Raw genomic sequence first — 13,505 nt, 5'->3', positions numbered from 1 at the left:
AACGTGTTATAGAAAGATATTTAAAAAGACGTTTGAATTTGGGAATTCTGAAGAGAAAAAAATACATTTAAAAGGTCAGAGCTTTTAAGTTTGATCTTTTTAGTGTCTGTATAGATACACCATGTTGGAATGTGTGTTTGGTTAATTTTGATACTGTGGTAATAAAATCAAGAAAAATGTATTTGAGCAATTTATAATTCTACTGTTCTGACCGAGTGGGTATATATTGGAGTTCAAAATGATAAAACTACAAATAAAAATTGGATTGGAATTGCTTGAAATGAAATTAATTCTGGATTGATATAGGGACTAATATTTTCTTCATATTGAGTAAATCTGGTAGCGTTTTTTTTTTTTTTTTTTTGTAAATTATGATGCCAGGTCAATCTGATTTTAGGTAAATGACATAAAAAAATAATTTTATTATACAGCTACATGTAGTAAATTGTTGTTATAATTTGTTTGATTTTATTGACTTTGTTTTAATTGTTTTGTAATTGTATTAATTAAAAAAAAAAAACTTTATATAATGAAAAAAAACGTGGGAAATATTTCAACTTCCATAATAGCTTTCATTAAAAACTCTTCAATTTTTGCCATTTACTAATAGTTGTATTGCTGTGTAGTAAATAATAGCATTGATAGCATAATTCAAACAAAATTCAACATAAACGTTTACTGACAAAGAAGATGCTAATTGTAATATTACATAATACCATCACCTGTTCCCATTCTTCCAAAATTGTCCATCGTAAGTTGTGGGGTAAACCATTGTTGCACATTAATCTTGTCCTGTCCGTGTTTAAAAGGTTGTGGGCCCCGTAGCTTGGTCTGTGCATTGTGGGACCTTTAGCTTTATCTTTCGACAGATGTCATGTGCACCTATTTTGTAATAGGATAGGATTGATATTATTTAGTGTGTCTTACAGGTTAGAGAGAAACGAGGATTTCTCTACATATTATCAATGTTTTAAAAAATTCAAGATATATTTATATTTTATTTAAATATTGTGATAAGCATTAAACTCACTCAATCCCAGAGATTTTGCTAATTTTTAAAATTGGAAAAGAAAATCGATTAAAATGAGCATGTAAATATATAGTTTTATTCAACTACCATTAACATGCAAAAACTAAAAACATTAGCTTTGATACTACGCCAAATTTGTCTCAGAAAAATGTAATAAATAGGCATGGGGTAAAAGTAACTCCGGTAAACCACGGATATAGTCGGTGTTAGGTTGAGTGAGTTAAGGAACAGTAGGATTTCAGGGCAATTAAATTTTTGAGGTTTATTTTACTTGTGAGTTTCAATAATAGGCAATAGTCTATATCAATGCATCATGCAAATGCCTCCTTGTCCTTGATATGAATTAATTTTTTTAGAATATTTTTATTGTTGCATAAATAATTGTAATTGGAAATTGCTCAAGATTAAAATATTTTGACAAAGAAAAATTACCTTTTCATTTGAAAAGGAAAAAACAAGTTTAGAATTGTTAATATCTTAATCAAGAATGAAAAGAGGAGTTGATTAAAAGATTTAAAAAGATCATCATACAGTATTTGTTATTTAACGTCAGGGGTTACGATTTTCATTGTATCCTTTAATATGTCTTCCCTCTGCTTGGAAAATGAAAGAATGGGTTCTTGTTTGTCCAGTATTAAAAAGAAAAAGAAAAAAAAAAAAGATACACATAATGTTTTTTAAAACAAAAGAGCAAACAAAAAGTTTTTTAAAAAATACCAAAGAAAATTTAATTAAAAAAAAAAAAAAAATCAATACACCCACCTCAAAAATCATTTTCAAATGTTAATTAGGTATATAAGAGAATTATTTGATTTCGTTTAGTCAAAATACATACTGCAAAGTGTCACTACCTAATCTCTCCAACAATACAAAACAGATAGGAACCAGCTCTATGATCAGCATGGAGTATGGCCCACGGATGGGCTGCCTTATTAAAGGCAATAAGAAGAAGAGCCAGCCATAGTGTGGGTGGCCTATGGTAGGTTCTCCCTTCTTGGAGTGAACGCCATCCTTCTAACTATACAAGCCTATCTTCTTTCGTACTGCTTCCCAGCACTGAGTGACTAATTATATCAGCGTGACCACCTTTTTTTTAACAAAGAATATATTTTGTTGGTATCTCCTATAAACCCATTTTGAAAAACTTAGTTGTTATAAGTAAAGATTGCAATTGTTATAGTTTCTAAAATAGTAGAGATCAAACTGATTGATGAGACGGTGGTTTTGATTTCAGGAGAAAAAACAGAAGTAGTAGTTATAGAAGAAGAAGAAGAAGAAGAAGAAGAAGAAGAAGAAGAAGAAGAAGAAGAAGAAGAAGAAGAGAAGAGGAAGAAGAAGTGGGTGAGGGGGAGAAGGAAGAGGTGGATGAGGATAATGAAGGACGAGGAACAGCAGTGGGAGAAGCCCCTGGGGATGAGGATTCGTGGTAAATGTGAATATCTATTTTTTTTACTGGAGGAAAATATTGCTTTCTCCATTGTCTTCCTCAATCTTTTTTGAAGCGTGAAATTCCTCAGTTTAAGATTGAATCAGAGCAAATCTTACGTAGTCTTAATGTTGATAAGTTCCTTTAATGATAAAAACAGACCTCTGTTAGGACTGATATAGTATTTGGACTAGAAAGTAGATTATATTGAACTTCTTTTTAAAATTAATAATTCAATTTTTGGATAGCAGAATTATAAGGGGTGAAGAAAATTTGTTAAACACATCATCCCTCCCATATATTCTATTGCCATATTTGATATAATTTTATTTTTTCAAAGTGTTGAGTGAGATGCATTTCTGTATTTTTGTATTGTTTATGATATTATTCATTGTTACCTTCCCACACCCCCTGTCACCATCACCACAACCACCAACCACCACTACCACTATCACTATTTGTATTCCTTTTGTTGTACCATCTCCACCTCAGACAGCCACGATCACCAAAACCACCACCACCACCACCACCCCTATCATCATCATCATCACCGCACCGGTAGTTTTAGCAGTGTGGGGTCTATCGACACCATAGAGGGGCTTAGCCTCGACTTTCAGGTGGCCATAAGGATGGGGGAGGAATCTCTCCATCCTTGTCTAGATGATGTGGAAGGTACCCTGAAATCACACGCCCTTTTCTCCGTGTCTTTGCCTTGTAACTTTTAATCATTAATTTTAATTTTGTTTCCTGTAGTCAAGTTTTCTGTAGTTTGATGTAGATTGATGATTATTACTCTTCATAATCTGGAAATACCCATGTTTAAAAATTTGGCCAGAAAACTCATCCTTCAAATATCGATCGACTTAAATGACCCACATCTTGGCAAAAACTCTCAACCCTGGGACTTCGCGAAGTCCAGGTTTGAGAGTTTTTGCCAAGATGAGGGTCATTTAAGTCGATCGATATTTGAAGGATGAGTTTTCTGGCCAAATTTCTAAATATGGGTTTTGTCCAGAGTACGGCAGTACTGTATAACTCTTAAAAGTGTGCCATTCTTTTTTACTATTTACTGCTCCTATTCCAATCAAAACATTAATTGATGTAGTCGCCCCTGTAGTGAATTTTGATTTCAATTCATACCAAATCTGTAGGTAATGTTTTTTATCATTTTTTTATTCTTCTCAAATGGTGTATTTGGCATTGTAAGTTTCAAAATAACCGTAAATGAATATAAACTACAACCATTAGAGATAAAGAAGAGAATTCTTAAACTTAAATATGATGTCAAAGTAAATGAAAAAAAATTATTAGAACTAGATGCAAGTATGGAAAAGGTTGTTTTTTTTTTTTAATCACAAAATGATACAAATTCACGCTTGATTGTATCTTGGACAAATTCCACACACATTTAAACAGGTGTAAATATGAATTTTAGAGTAACGGTTATAGTCCCCTTTCATCAATTTAATTTCTCTTTTAAAAGACGCAAAGATAGTCAGTATACAGTATACATAATAAATACTCTTGATTTTTGTGTTAAAAGGGATTTTTGTTTATAATTAACTTTAAGTGTCTTTAAATATTTTTTAAGTGTCTTTAAATATTTTCTCCAAATAATGTAGTCAGAACGTTTTGATTGGAATATAAAGTGTCAGAAATGATATTTAAGTGTGACTTTCTGCAAAATAGTCTAGTTACTTAAGCTATCCTGTCTCCAATCGTATCCCTAGGCACCATTAGATCTCTTTACAGATATGCCAGTTTAATATCAAACTCACACATGCACATACAATAATGATTAATCCAAAAAAGCATCAGCATTTTGCGGACATGAAAAAAACTAATAAAGCAACACAGTATATATATATAACTAAAAACCAGTAACAATTTCTATTTATCAAAATGATAACAAAACTCACAGTTAAAGATTGCTTCTTTTCTTTCCTTTTTTAAAAAAATACAGTTTTATACTATTTTCTCCAATGGTATTTCTAGTAGAAAATAGTATCTGTCTTTAAACTAACTCTAAGAGTTTAAGAGGTACTGCTTTTACAGAGCAGTTCCTCTGATATCTCTGTAAGAAAAGCATTGACTTGGAGTGCCTGTCACAAACTCAGGAAAATCTGGAGTTCAAAACTACAGGGGGAAATAAAGAAGAGACTGTTCCTGGCAACATTAGAGTCAGTGCTTCTATATGGAGCAGCGACATGGACTCTAACAAAGCCCTTGAGAAGCAATTTGACGGCTGGGGATGTAAGCTGGAAAGAGCACATATCAAATGAAGAGCATTGACTTGGAGTGCCTGTCACAAACTCAGGAAAATCTGGAGTTCAAAACTACAGGGGGAAATAAAGAAGAGACTGTTCCTGGCAACGGTAGAGTCAGTGCTTCTATATGGAGCAGCGACATGGACTCTAACAAAGCCCTTGAGAAGCAACTTGACGGCTGGGGATGTAAGCTGGAAAGAGCACATATCAAATGAAGAGCTCTACAGTGACCTCCTCCCTGTGACCTCGAAGATACAAAAGAGAAGACTGAGACTTGCTTGGCACTGCTGGAGACACAAGGAGGAGATTGCAAGCAGTCTTGTGCTATGGGAACCACCTGAGAGAACCAGAAGCAGAGACAGGCAGAATAAAACTTACATTGACTGTCCGCTAGATGACACAGGAATGGACAACACCCGGGAGCTGCGTACTCTTATGGAGGACGGGACAGAAGGGCGAAGACTTGTGGCTCATGTTGGGCGCCCCAAGGGGCGGCCTAAGTAAGTAAGTAAGAGTTTAGTCAGTCGTGAAGAAATCTACAGGCAGGCTTTCAATGATGCCTACGAAGGGATGGAGGGGGGGGGGGGGGGGGGGGGGGTGACCAAGAGACAAGTGCGGCTATGTGGTCTAGTGGTATGACACTCGCTTTCGGATCGGAAGGTCCTGGGTTCGAGCCTCGCGCTCGGCGCATAGTTGAGTCCTCGGAAAAGGCTCTTTACTCACATTCTCTCACGTACTCAGGTGTAAAATGAGTACCTGGCCAGTAACAGCGTTGTCTTTGTCCGAAAAATTGTAATATCGCCTTACAGGCGTTATGTCCCATCCTACATGTTAAATGTTGCTGTTGACCAGGGACCCCTTGTAAAGTGCTTTGAGCACGTTTAGTGGATATTGCGCTATATAAAAGCTCAATTTAATTTAATTTAACAAGTCAAGACTGGTTTTAAAACTTAGTCCATGATTTATAAATGAAGGCAACTTAAAAAAAAAGTTAAAATGGAGATGGAGTCGGAGGAGGAGGAGTAGGATTAGAAAGGGAAAGAAGAGGATAAGAAGATATGGCCTTTTCACAACTATTTGGAAATTACGAAGAGAATAGAAAATGTTATTGAATCAGAATTACATATAATTTTATATCTCCCGGTATCCTGGTAAAGTTGATAATGTGCTTTAGAACTGTGTAGCTCCGACACATTTTCATTCAGTAACGTGACACAAACAGTAACTGGACTAAAGCTTACATCACTAATCGCACAATGCTTAGCAGTTATCTAACGCCGAATGTGTTCATCTTGACACATTAGCAAACTAAGATAGTGGGTCCCATGATATATTAATTAATGAAATCAGAACCAAGCGCACCAGCCAAACCACTCACATGAACACGAGTTACAAGCAAAAGAAACCCTTTTAACCCTTTTCATACCAACCCTGTGAAAATCGTCACACTCGATACGATACAGGAAATATTTTTAAAAAAATTTATTTTGATTTCATCTACATCACAAAATTAATTTTTTTTTTTTTTTTTAAATTGAGCTTTATATAGCGCAATATCCACTAAATGTGCTCAAAGTGCTTTACAAGGGGTCCCTGGTCAACAGCAACATTTAACATGTAGGACGGGACATGACGCCTGTAAGGCGATATTACAATTTTTCGGACAAAGACAATGCTGTTAACGGCCAGGTACTCATTTTACACCAGAATACGGTGAGAGAATGTGAGTAAAGAGCTTTTTCCAAGGACTCAACGATGCTCTGAGCACGAGGCTCGAACCCAGGACCTTCCGATCCGAAAGTGAGTGTCATACCACTAGACCACATAGCCGCACAAAGAAAGTCTTTTGTTATAGTAAAAACATTTAACACTGTGTTGTAGAGATCGTTTTGATTTTTAAAAAATAAACAAAAATAAAATCAAAATTATGTATGGCAAAAACTTACTGATTTTGTGTTGAGTGAAAACAAAACAAAATATTGTTATGCTGTTTGAGTGTGAAGTTTTGGGGAAAATCCGAAAATGATCGGTAAGGAGAGAGTTAAATACAGGCTTTGCTTGCCTCAAAATGGTGTCTAAAATTAAGCGCACGATACTGTCAGCTTTTCGCTTTCATCACAGGTGTTGTTTTTTTTATTAATTATTGCAAGTGGTTGCTTTTGATGTCATCGTGAAAGTTCTCACAGATTTATATTCAAATGTTGCTGCCTTGACATTGTTATACTATTTTTATTTTTATTTTTTTTTATATTTTAGTATCCGTTAGAGGTTTTAATATTGTATTTATCAGTATTTTCAAAGATTTTAATATTAGAATTTGTGTTTATATTTCTCTTTGTGTGTTAATTTGTAATGGTAATTTTTAACCATTCTATTTCCAGTAGTTGAATTTTCTTTTGAGCAACTATTGTGTGTGAACTTTTTAAAACATGTAAATATATTGTATTTTTATTAACTTTATTTTTATTAACAAAATCCATTCACATTGTGATATAAATGTTGTGCATTTTAACACATATTAAACTGATCTTTCCATTACTAAATTATAATATCATAATAATATTCAATATTGATAAGAAATCGATATATTCATTTAGAAATGATTATTTTATACTCACACAGTCAAGAATCCAGTATTTAGGGACTGACAAAATGTTTGGATCTAAGTTATAAAGTGATTTTTTTTTAATGTGTAGAACTGGAAAAATATCACCAAAAGGAGTTTTTAGTCTGCCATAGAATGATAAATTTACTCTTTTAGTTACAAAATATAAATTGCTATTTAACCGTTGTACAAATTTCACATTCTTGAAAGTGGTAACGAAGCTAGGATGAAAATGTACATATATTGATGTTTCATTTTAAATTTTTAACAAGAAATGGATAGACGGAAGAGTGTTCAGAGAATTATTGGTAAAAATCTGTTTATAATATGGGTGTCGCTCATTACACGATTCCCATCGCATTATGTCCATTTATTTTATATATATAAAACCTAATGAGCTCTCCTTAGCCATTCAGAGCTCAACTTTTGGATGATCCTGACAATGACTTTGAGGAAGTTATTATTTCCTTTTTAAGCGGATGAAATCTGGAAACAATTGGAAGAGATCACACATTTTCTGATGGTGCTGTCATATGACTATTATGTTCACCACTCATTTTGATTTCCATGATTTGTTATTGATGTATATAATTCAAGCCAGCTTTAGTCAATTGCATTGTCCACCATTGTTAGCTGGTTTTATTTTCTTTTTAAATTTATTTATCTATTTATCTTTTAATGTATTTATTTTTTATTTATTTATTTATTATTTATTATTATTATTATTTATTATTATTATTATTATTATTATTATTATTTATTATTATTATTATTATTATTATTATTTTTACTTTTATTATCATTATTATTTTTACTTTTATTATTATTATTTATTTATTATTATTATTATTATTATTATTATTATTATTATTATTATTATTATTATTATTATTATTATTATTATTATTATTATTATTATTATTATTTAAAAAATTCTTCATCCATCCCATTCAAGATATTTTTTTTCTTATTTGTTAGTATCCACCTATATAATACAATCTTTCAAATATTAGTCATAGAAGTTATACAGATCCCTATATTACCTTTACGCCAATTTAATAATGGATAGTGTGAAAGGACCTGATTCATTCTGAAAATGTGTTCCACCTCAAGCAAGATATATATTTAATGTATTTCTCCTAAACATTACCATGTTATTTTAAATATGAATAGGGAAAGAGTAGTTTCAGTTCAATTTAGATTTTATTTCAACCTATCCGATGTAATACTTAAATTTGTGACAGAAAATGTAAGTGACGGTATGTTCTTTATTGACAGGTTAATGCAGCTGTATAAGACTAATAACTATGTTAAAATACTAACAACTAAAAGCCATAATTATAGATGATTTATTTCAACTACTATGATTATATCAAGATCCTTCAAGCTTATAATTCAGGTTTATAAGAATATCGGTCTGTTATATTAGAATGCAGGTCTATTTTTGTAAAACGTATCTTCACTTCAGCCAGGTTTTGGTTTAGAAATCGTTAAATATGACACCAAACCATAATTTGAAGAATGTATATCAACTGAATGCAAAGACGTTACATAGAGGTCCCGGGTTTCAGATTTTTTTTTGCCCGGATGAGGGTCATTTGAATTGATCAGTATTCGAAGGACGAGTTTTCTGGCCAAATTTTTAAATACGGGTTATTCCAAAGTATGGCAGTAAACTGGTAATATGGCTATAAACATGTGTTAGGTTTTTTTATGCAACAACCTATCAAAAACTTTTTTCACTTTATTTTTTAAGTGAAATTTTATTTTCGGAAGCATTTCTCAAAGAATGATTTTGTACCTCATTATTTTTATTTTCAATTTACTGTAATCATTTAAAAATTATTGTTCATTTGTCAACTTGCTGACAGTAAGATTGACCCTATTATTCAACACTTTTAAAGTATATTACTGATTAATATAACAATTAGAACTTGAAAAACAATGATATTACAGCTAATTTCTTTAATCCATCATTTTTTGACATGACAGGGTTTAGAAATGATTAAATTTTAATTGGAAAGCAAAATAATAATATGTTTTATATAATATATCTGTTTTCCAGTGTCACCAGACGGCTACAAGAATGAGATGGCTTTGTTTGTGGAACGAATGAGTAAAATGACAGTTGAAAAAGAAGAAAATGCTGATGGAAATGGTCTTAATGACAGTCTTAGCAGTGGATTATCTCTTTCGGAGACGAACTCTGACACTGGTTCAGTTATTCAACACCTACGCACAGACTCCAGTGATTCGAAGTCAGCCGTGGACTCGGGTTCTTGGAGTAAAAAGGATGCCATAAGAATAAATGGCATCCAAGAAGCGGAGGAGAATGAAGAACCACCTGCTTCAAATCTCCAGGGTTCTGAGGAAATACCTAACACCGATGACACCGTTCCTCCTCCCCCCGAATTTGGGGATGCTCAGGAGAAAAAGGTTGAGAATATCGTTGATGATGATGATGATGATGAAGAAGAAGAGTATACAGAAACTATTGAGGAGTTAGTTATTCCTCTTGGTCCCAACGGTTTTGATTTTACAGCTGCCAGAAAGATTCCCGAACGTGAAAAAACAATTGAGCCTATTTCAAGCTCTCCCAAAGAAGTAGATGAGACTGTAAATAATCATGGAGTATTTCGAGCTGAACCAGTGTCAATAAAACCAACAAAGATTTTAGAAAATAAAAAGGAAGAGAAAGAAAAGAAACCAGTCATACCAGAAAAAGAAGAATTTATACTTACATTTGATGATTTGTCTAATGTCAGTTTCCTACCACCCAGACGCAAGACATCAATATCACAGAAAAAATCAAAACCTGCACAGGATACCTCTAATAGTTCTGGACCTTCAGCTGTGTTAATTATGGATAAAAAATCAACCCCGAGAGATGAAGAGTCCAGCACTGAAAGTATACAAAATAGAGTATCCCAGCTTAGCTTCACTCCCAGATCAGAGCCTGAAAATGATTCGTTGTTGGAAGTGAAATCGATTTCATTACTTAATAGACCCACAATGAGAGCAGCTCCTATTGAAGATGACTCACCTCCTGTTGTTGAGAACTATTCCGTCTCCATCATACCTACAACAAAAACACCTGCTTCCCCTGACATTGCTGTTTATGAGTCCGTAACGAGCAATTACAAATTAGAAGATGAAGTCGATGGAAATTCTCTTCCCAATTCTTTAAATACCTCTCAAAATAAGGAAATGGCTGAAAATGGTTTTGACAGACCAGGCTCTAGAACTTCGGGTCAAGGTCAGGACTCCCAGTTTGATATGCTTCAAATGCAATTTGCCCAATGGAAGGAACAACTTGCAAACAATCAGAGTATCCTCTCCCAAGCAACGGCCAATGACATCCAAGTAGATCAGCTTCAGCAGTTGACCGCCCAGATGATGATGCAACAAAACATGTTGAATCAGATTCAAACCACAATGCAGAACCTACAGCAACAACAAACAGTGAACAATAGCAACGGAGACAAGTAAGTTTTTACAGTCTATATCCCTACACGTGTAAGAAATCTATTTACAAAAGTTCAACCCACTGTGAAAAAAAAAGACGGGGGTTAGTAATGTCAAATAGCAAAATGCAGTAATAATTTATCTCTTCCCTAAATAGCCTCATTGTTTAAATATGCTTCCTGACAGTCTTTAAAAAATAACAATTCCAATTTACAAGCATAATGTTTATGTCATCATGGTGAAGTAGAAAACGATTGAGGCTACTACTTCCACTTTTCCGTGTTGATTCATCTGAGTTTCTTCATTGATTCACTTGAATTATACGTTTGCTGCCATAACGTGTTTTGGAGTGTCCCTATCAGTGTCATCATGGTGTTTAACATTCTACAATTTTCCCCAATTGCATTTAGGGCTTCCTCGATGGAGTTTCCATCCGTTGATGTTGAACAAGCTGCTGCAGCTGCTGAGCCTGCTGCCCCTCCGGCACCTCCACCACCACCACCACCTCCTCCTGCTGGATCGTCAGGGTCCAGCACGACCAAAGCTTCCGATGGCTCCAGCAAGACTGGCCTGACGAAGTCTAAGAGTCGTCCCAAGCCCAAGTTTGAGAGGGAACTTGACCCAAGGGAGCAGCTGATGATTGCCATTAGGAGTTTTTCTGGCCGGGAAGGTCTAAAATCGGTGGGTACTGCCTACTTGAGCTTTTTATACAGCGCAATATCCACTAAGTGTGCTCACAGCGCTTTACAAAGGGTCCCTGACCAACAGCAACACTTAACGTGTAGGACGAGACATGACGCCTGTTAGGCGATATAAAAATATTTTTTTGACAAAGACAACGCTGTTAATGACCTGGTACTCATTTTACACCTGAGTGGGATTAGAGAATGTGAGTAAAGAGCCTTTTCCAAGGAGTCAACTATGCGCTGAGCAAGGCTCGAACCCAGGACCTTCCAACCCGAAAGCGAGTGTCATACCACAAGACCACAGAGCCGCACTTATTGGAAAAAAATAGTTTTATATACAATTCAACCAACGATGGGGTTATAATGGAGACAGAGACAACACTGTTAACGACTGGTACTCATTTTACACTATTGGATGAGAAATGTGAGTAAGACCCTTTTCCAAGGAGTCACTATGCGCTGAGCAAGGCTCGAACCCAGGACCTTCCAACCCGAAAGCGAGTGTCATACCACAAGACCACAGAGCCGCACTTATTGGAAAAAAATAGTTTTATATACAATTCAACCAACGATGGGGTTATAATTTGAAGAACCAATGAACTCTGGCTAAATTTTGCAAGAATAAATAATTGAATAAGCGTTACTATAGCTTCTCCAAAATTAAAATCTATAAATCTATTTACTCAATGATTGTCATTTCAGTCAATCACCGTTTTAGCAAGGGTCCTTTAGGCTCTCCAAGACGAGCGTTTTTACGATTATTTTCTCAGATGGAAGTGCTTTCAAATTTCACACATACAGTACCTTGCTTGTAGCGAAGAAAGAGAAATATTACATCTTTTAAAATAGTTTTTGAGGTTCAATTCGGAAGTAATTTAAAAGTTGAGAGGATGCGCAAGAGTTATCAAAGTATATCTTGTTTTCTTTGCAGGTTTCTAAAAAGGATACAAAGTGGATTCACAGCAATAGATGAGATTCATCGAGGTCCAGAGTACTGTGAAAAGGAGGAAGGCTATAACTGAGCTTGGGAAGTAGATTGTGTCTGTAGCACTATCAGAACTGTTGGGTTCTAATGCCAATGATGAAGTTGTCAATGACAAAGAATCTTTTGCATGCAGAGTTGTTTATAGGAATTCATTTCTAATTGAATAGAATATATAATTTGAACTGAGAACCAGCCACAAATATTCTGGATTTAAATTTGTACGAAGCAGTTTGAACAGTATGCCCATGTGTAAAATTTGACATTTTTTAAAATGATTAAGTTTAGGCAACTTTTTCGTTAATTATTTGTTACTGACAGAATAGAACTAAAGAACACGTGTACAGTTTATTTGGACTGTCCAAATTTAATTAATCAAGAAAGATACAGATTAAGTATGTGGCGATAATTTGAATTGAACGTCAGGCCTGCAGAGTCAGAAGAGATAGCTAGCACTGCAGCAGTGAATGGGTATCTGAGTCTGTTAGATTTGGCGGAAAGTGCTTTGCGATTGACTAGCATCCTTTCCAAAGGATAGCAAGCAATTGCTATTATCCGTTTCACGCTATAGAAACTGGGATAAACTCCCATCTCCATGGGCTAAATGGCTCTGAAGGACTACTTGCATCTATATTCTTAATGCCGTCGTGTTAAATAAACTACTTAAAAGTGATACAAAGCTGCCAGAAGCTGTGGCTGTAAAAAGCAATAAACAAAAATGAATATAACACCTTAAAAAAAAAGAACAAGAAATACCCAACACGGAACGTTTCGGATTCAAAACCCTTCTTCACCCAACAACAACAACAAAAAAGACCAATGAAAGCAAAAATACATTACTAAACAAAAAACAGTTCAGCAGAGAAATTTTTGGCGATTTCTTTCTGTTTAAATATCTTGGAGTCGAAAATTCATTCCGTGTTTGGTATTTTTTTCTTTTTTTAAAAAAATTGTTAGGAAATTTTTGTCTATCTTGAACTACTTAATATTTGTGACAATATTTAGATTGTAGATGGAGTGACACCTTGTTTTCCAATATTTACA

At 34.3% G+C, this 13,505-nt stretch overlaps 1 protein-coding gene across 1 annotated transcript in view; it reads left to right on the top strand.

Moving 5' to 3' along the window:
- LOC144963864 (uncharacterized) overlaps nucleotides 1-13,204 on the top strand; it is a 93,818-nt gene extending 80,614 nt beyond the window's left edge. Inside the window, 4 exon segments of the mRNA XM_078897815.1 lie at nucleotides 2,949-3,128; nucleotides 9,394-10,813; nucleotides 11,204-11,474; nucleotides 12,411-13,204. Coding sequence (XP_078753941.1) covers nucleotides 2,949-3,128; nucleotides 9,394-10,813; nucleotides 11,204-11,474; nucleotides 12,411-12,452 — 1,913 coding nt within the window. The 3' untranslated portion in view covers nucleotides 12,453-13,204.
- The last annotated feature ends 301 nt before the right edge of the window (nucleotides 13,205-13,505 follow it).

This window comes from Berghia stephanieae, chromosome 2 (genome assembly GCF_034508935.2).
Source record: "Berghia stephanieae isolate SIO BIC M18660-M18661 chromosome 2, UCSD_Bste_1.3, whole genome shotgun sequence".
NCBI classification, from domain to species: domain Eukaryota; kingdom Metazoa; phylum Mollusca; class Gastropoda; order Nudibranchia; family Aeolidiidae; genus Berghia; species Berghia stephanieae.
Note: the sequence above shows the minus strand (reverse complement) of the source record. Positions and strands in the feature narration are given on the sequence as shown.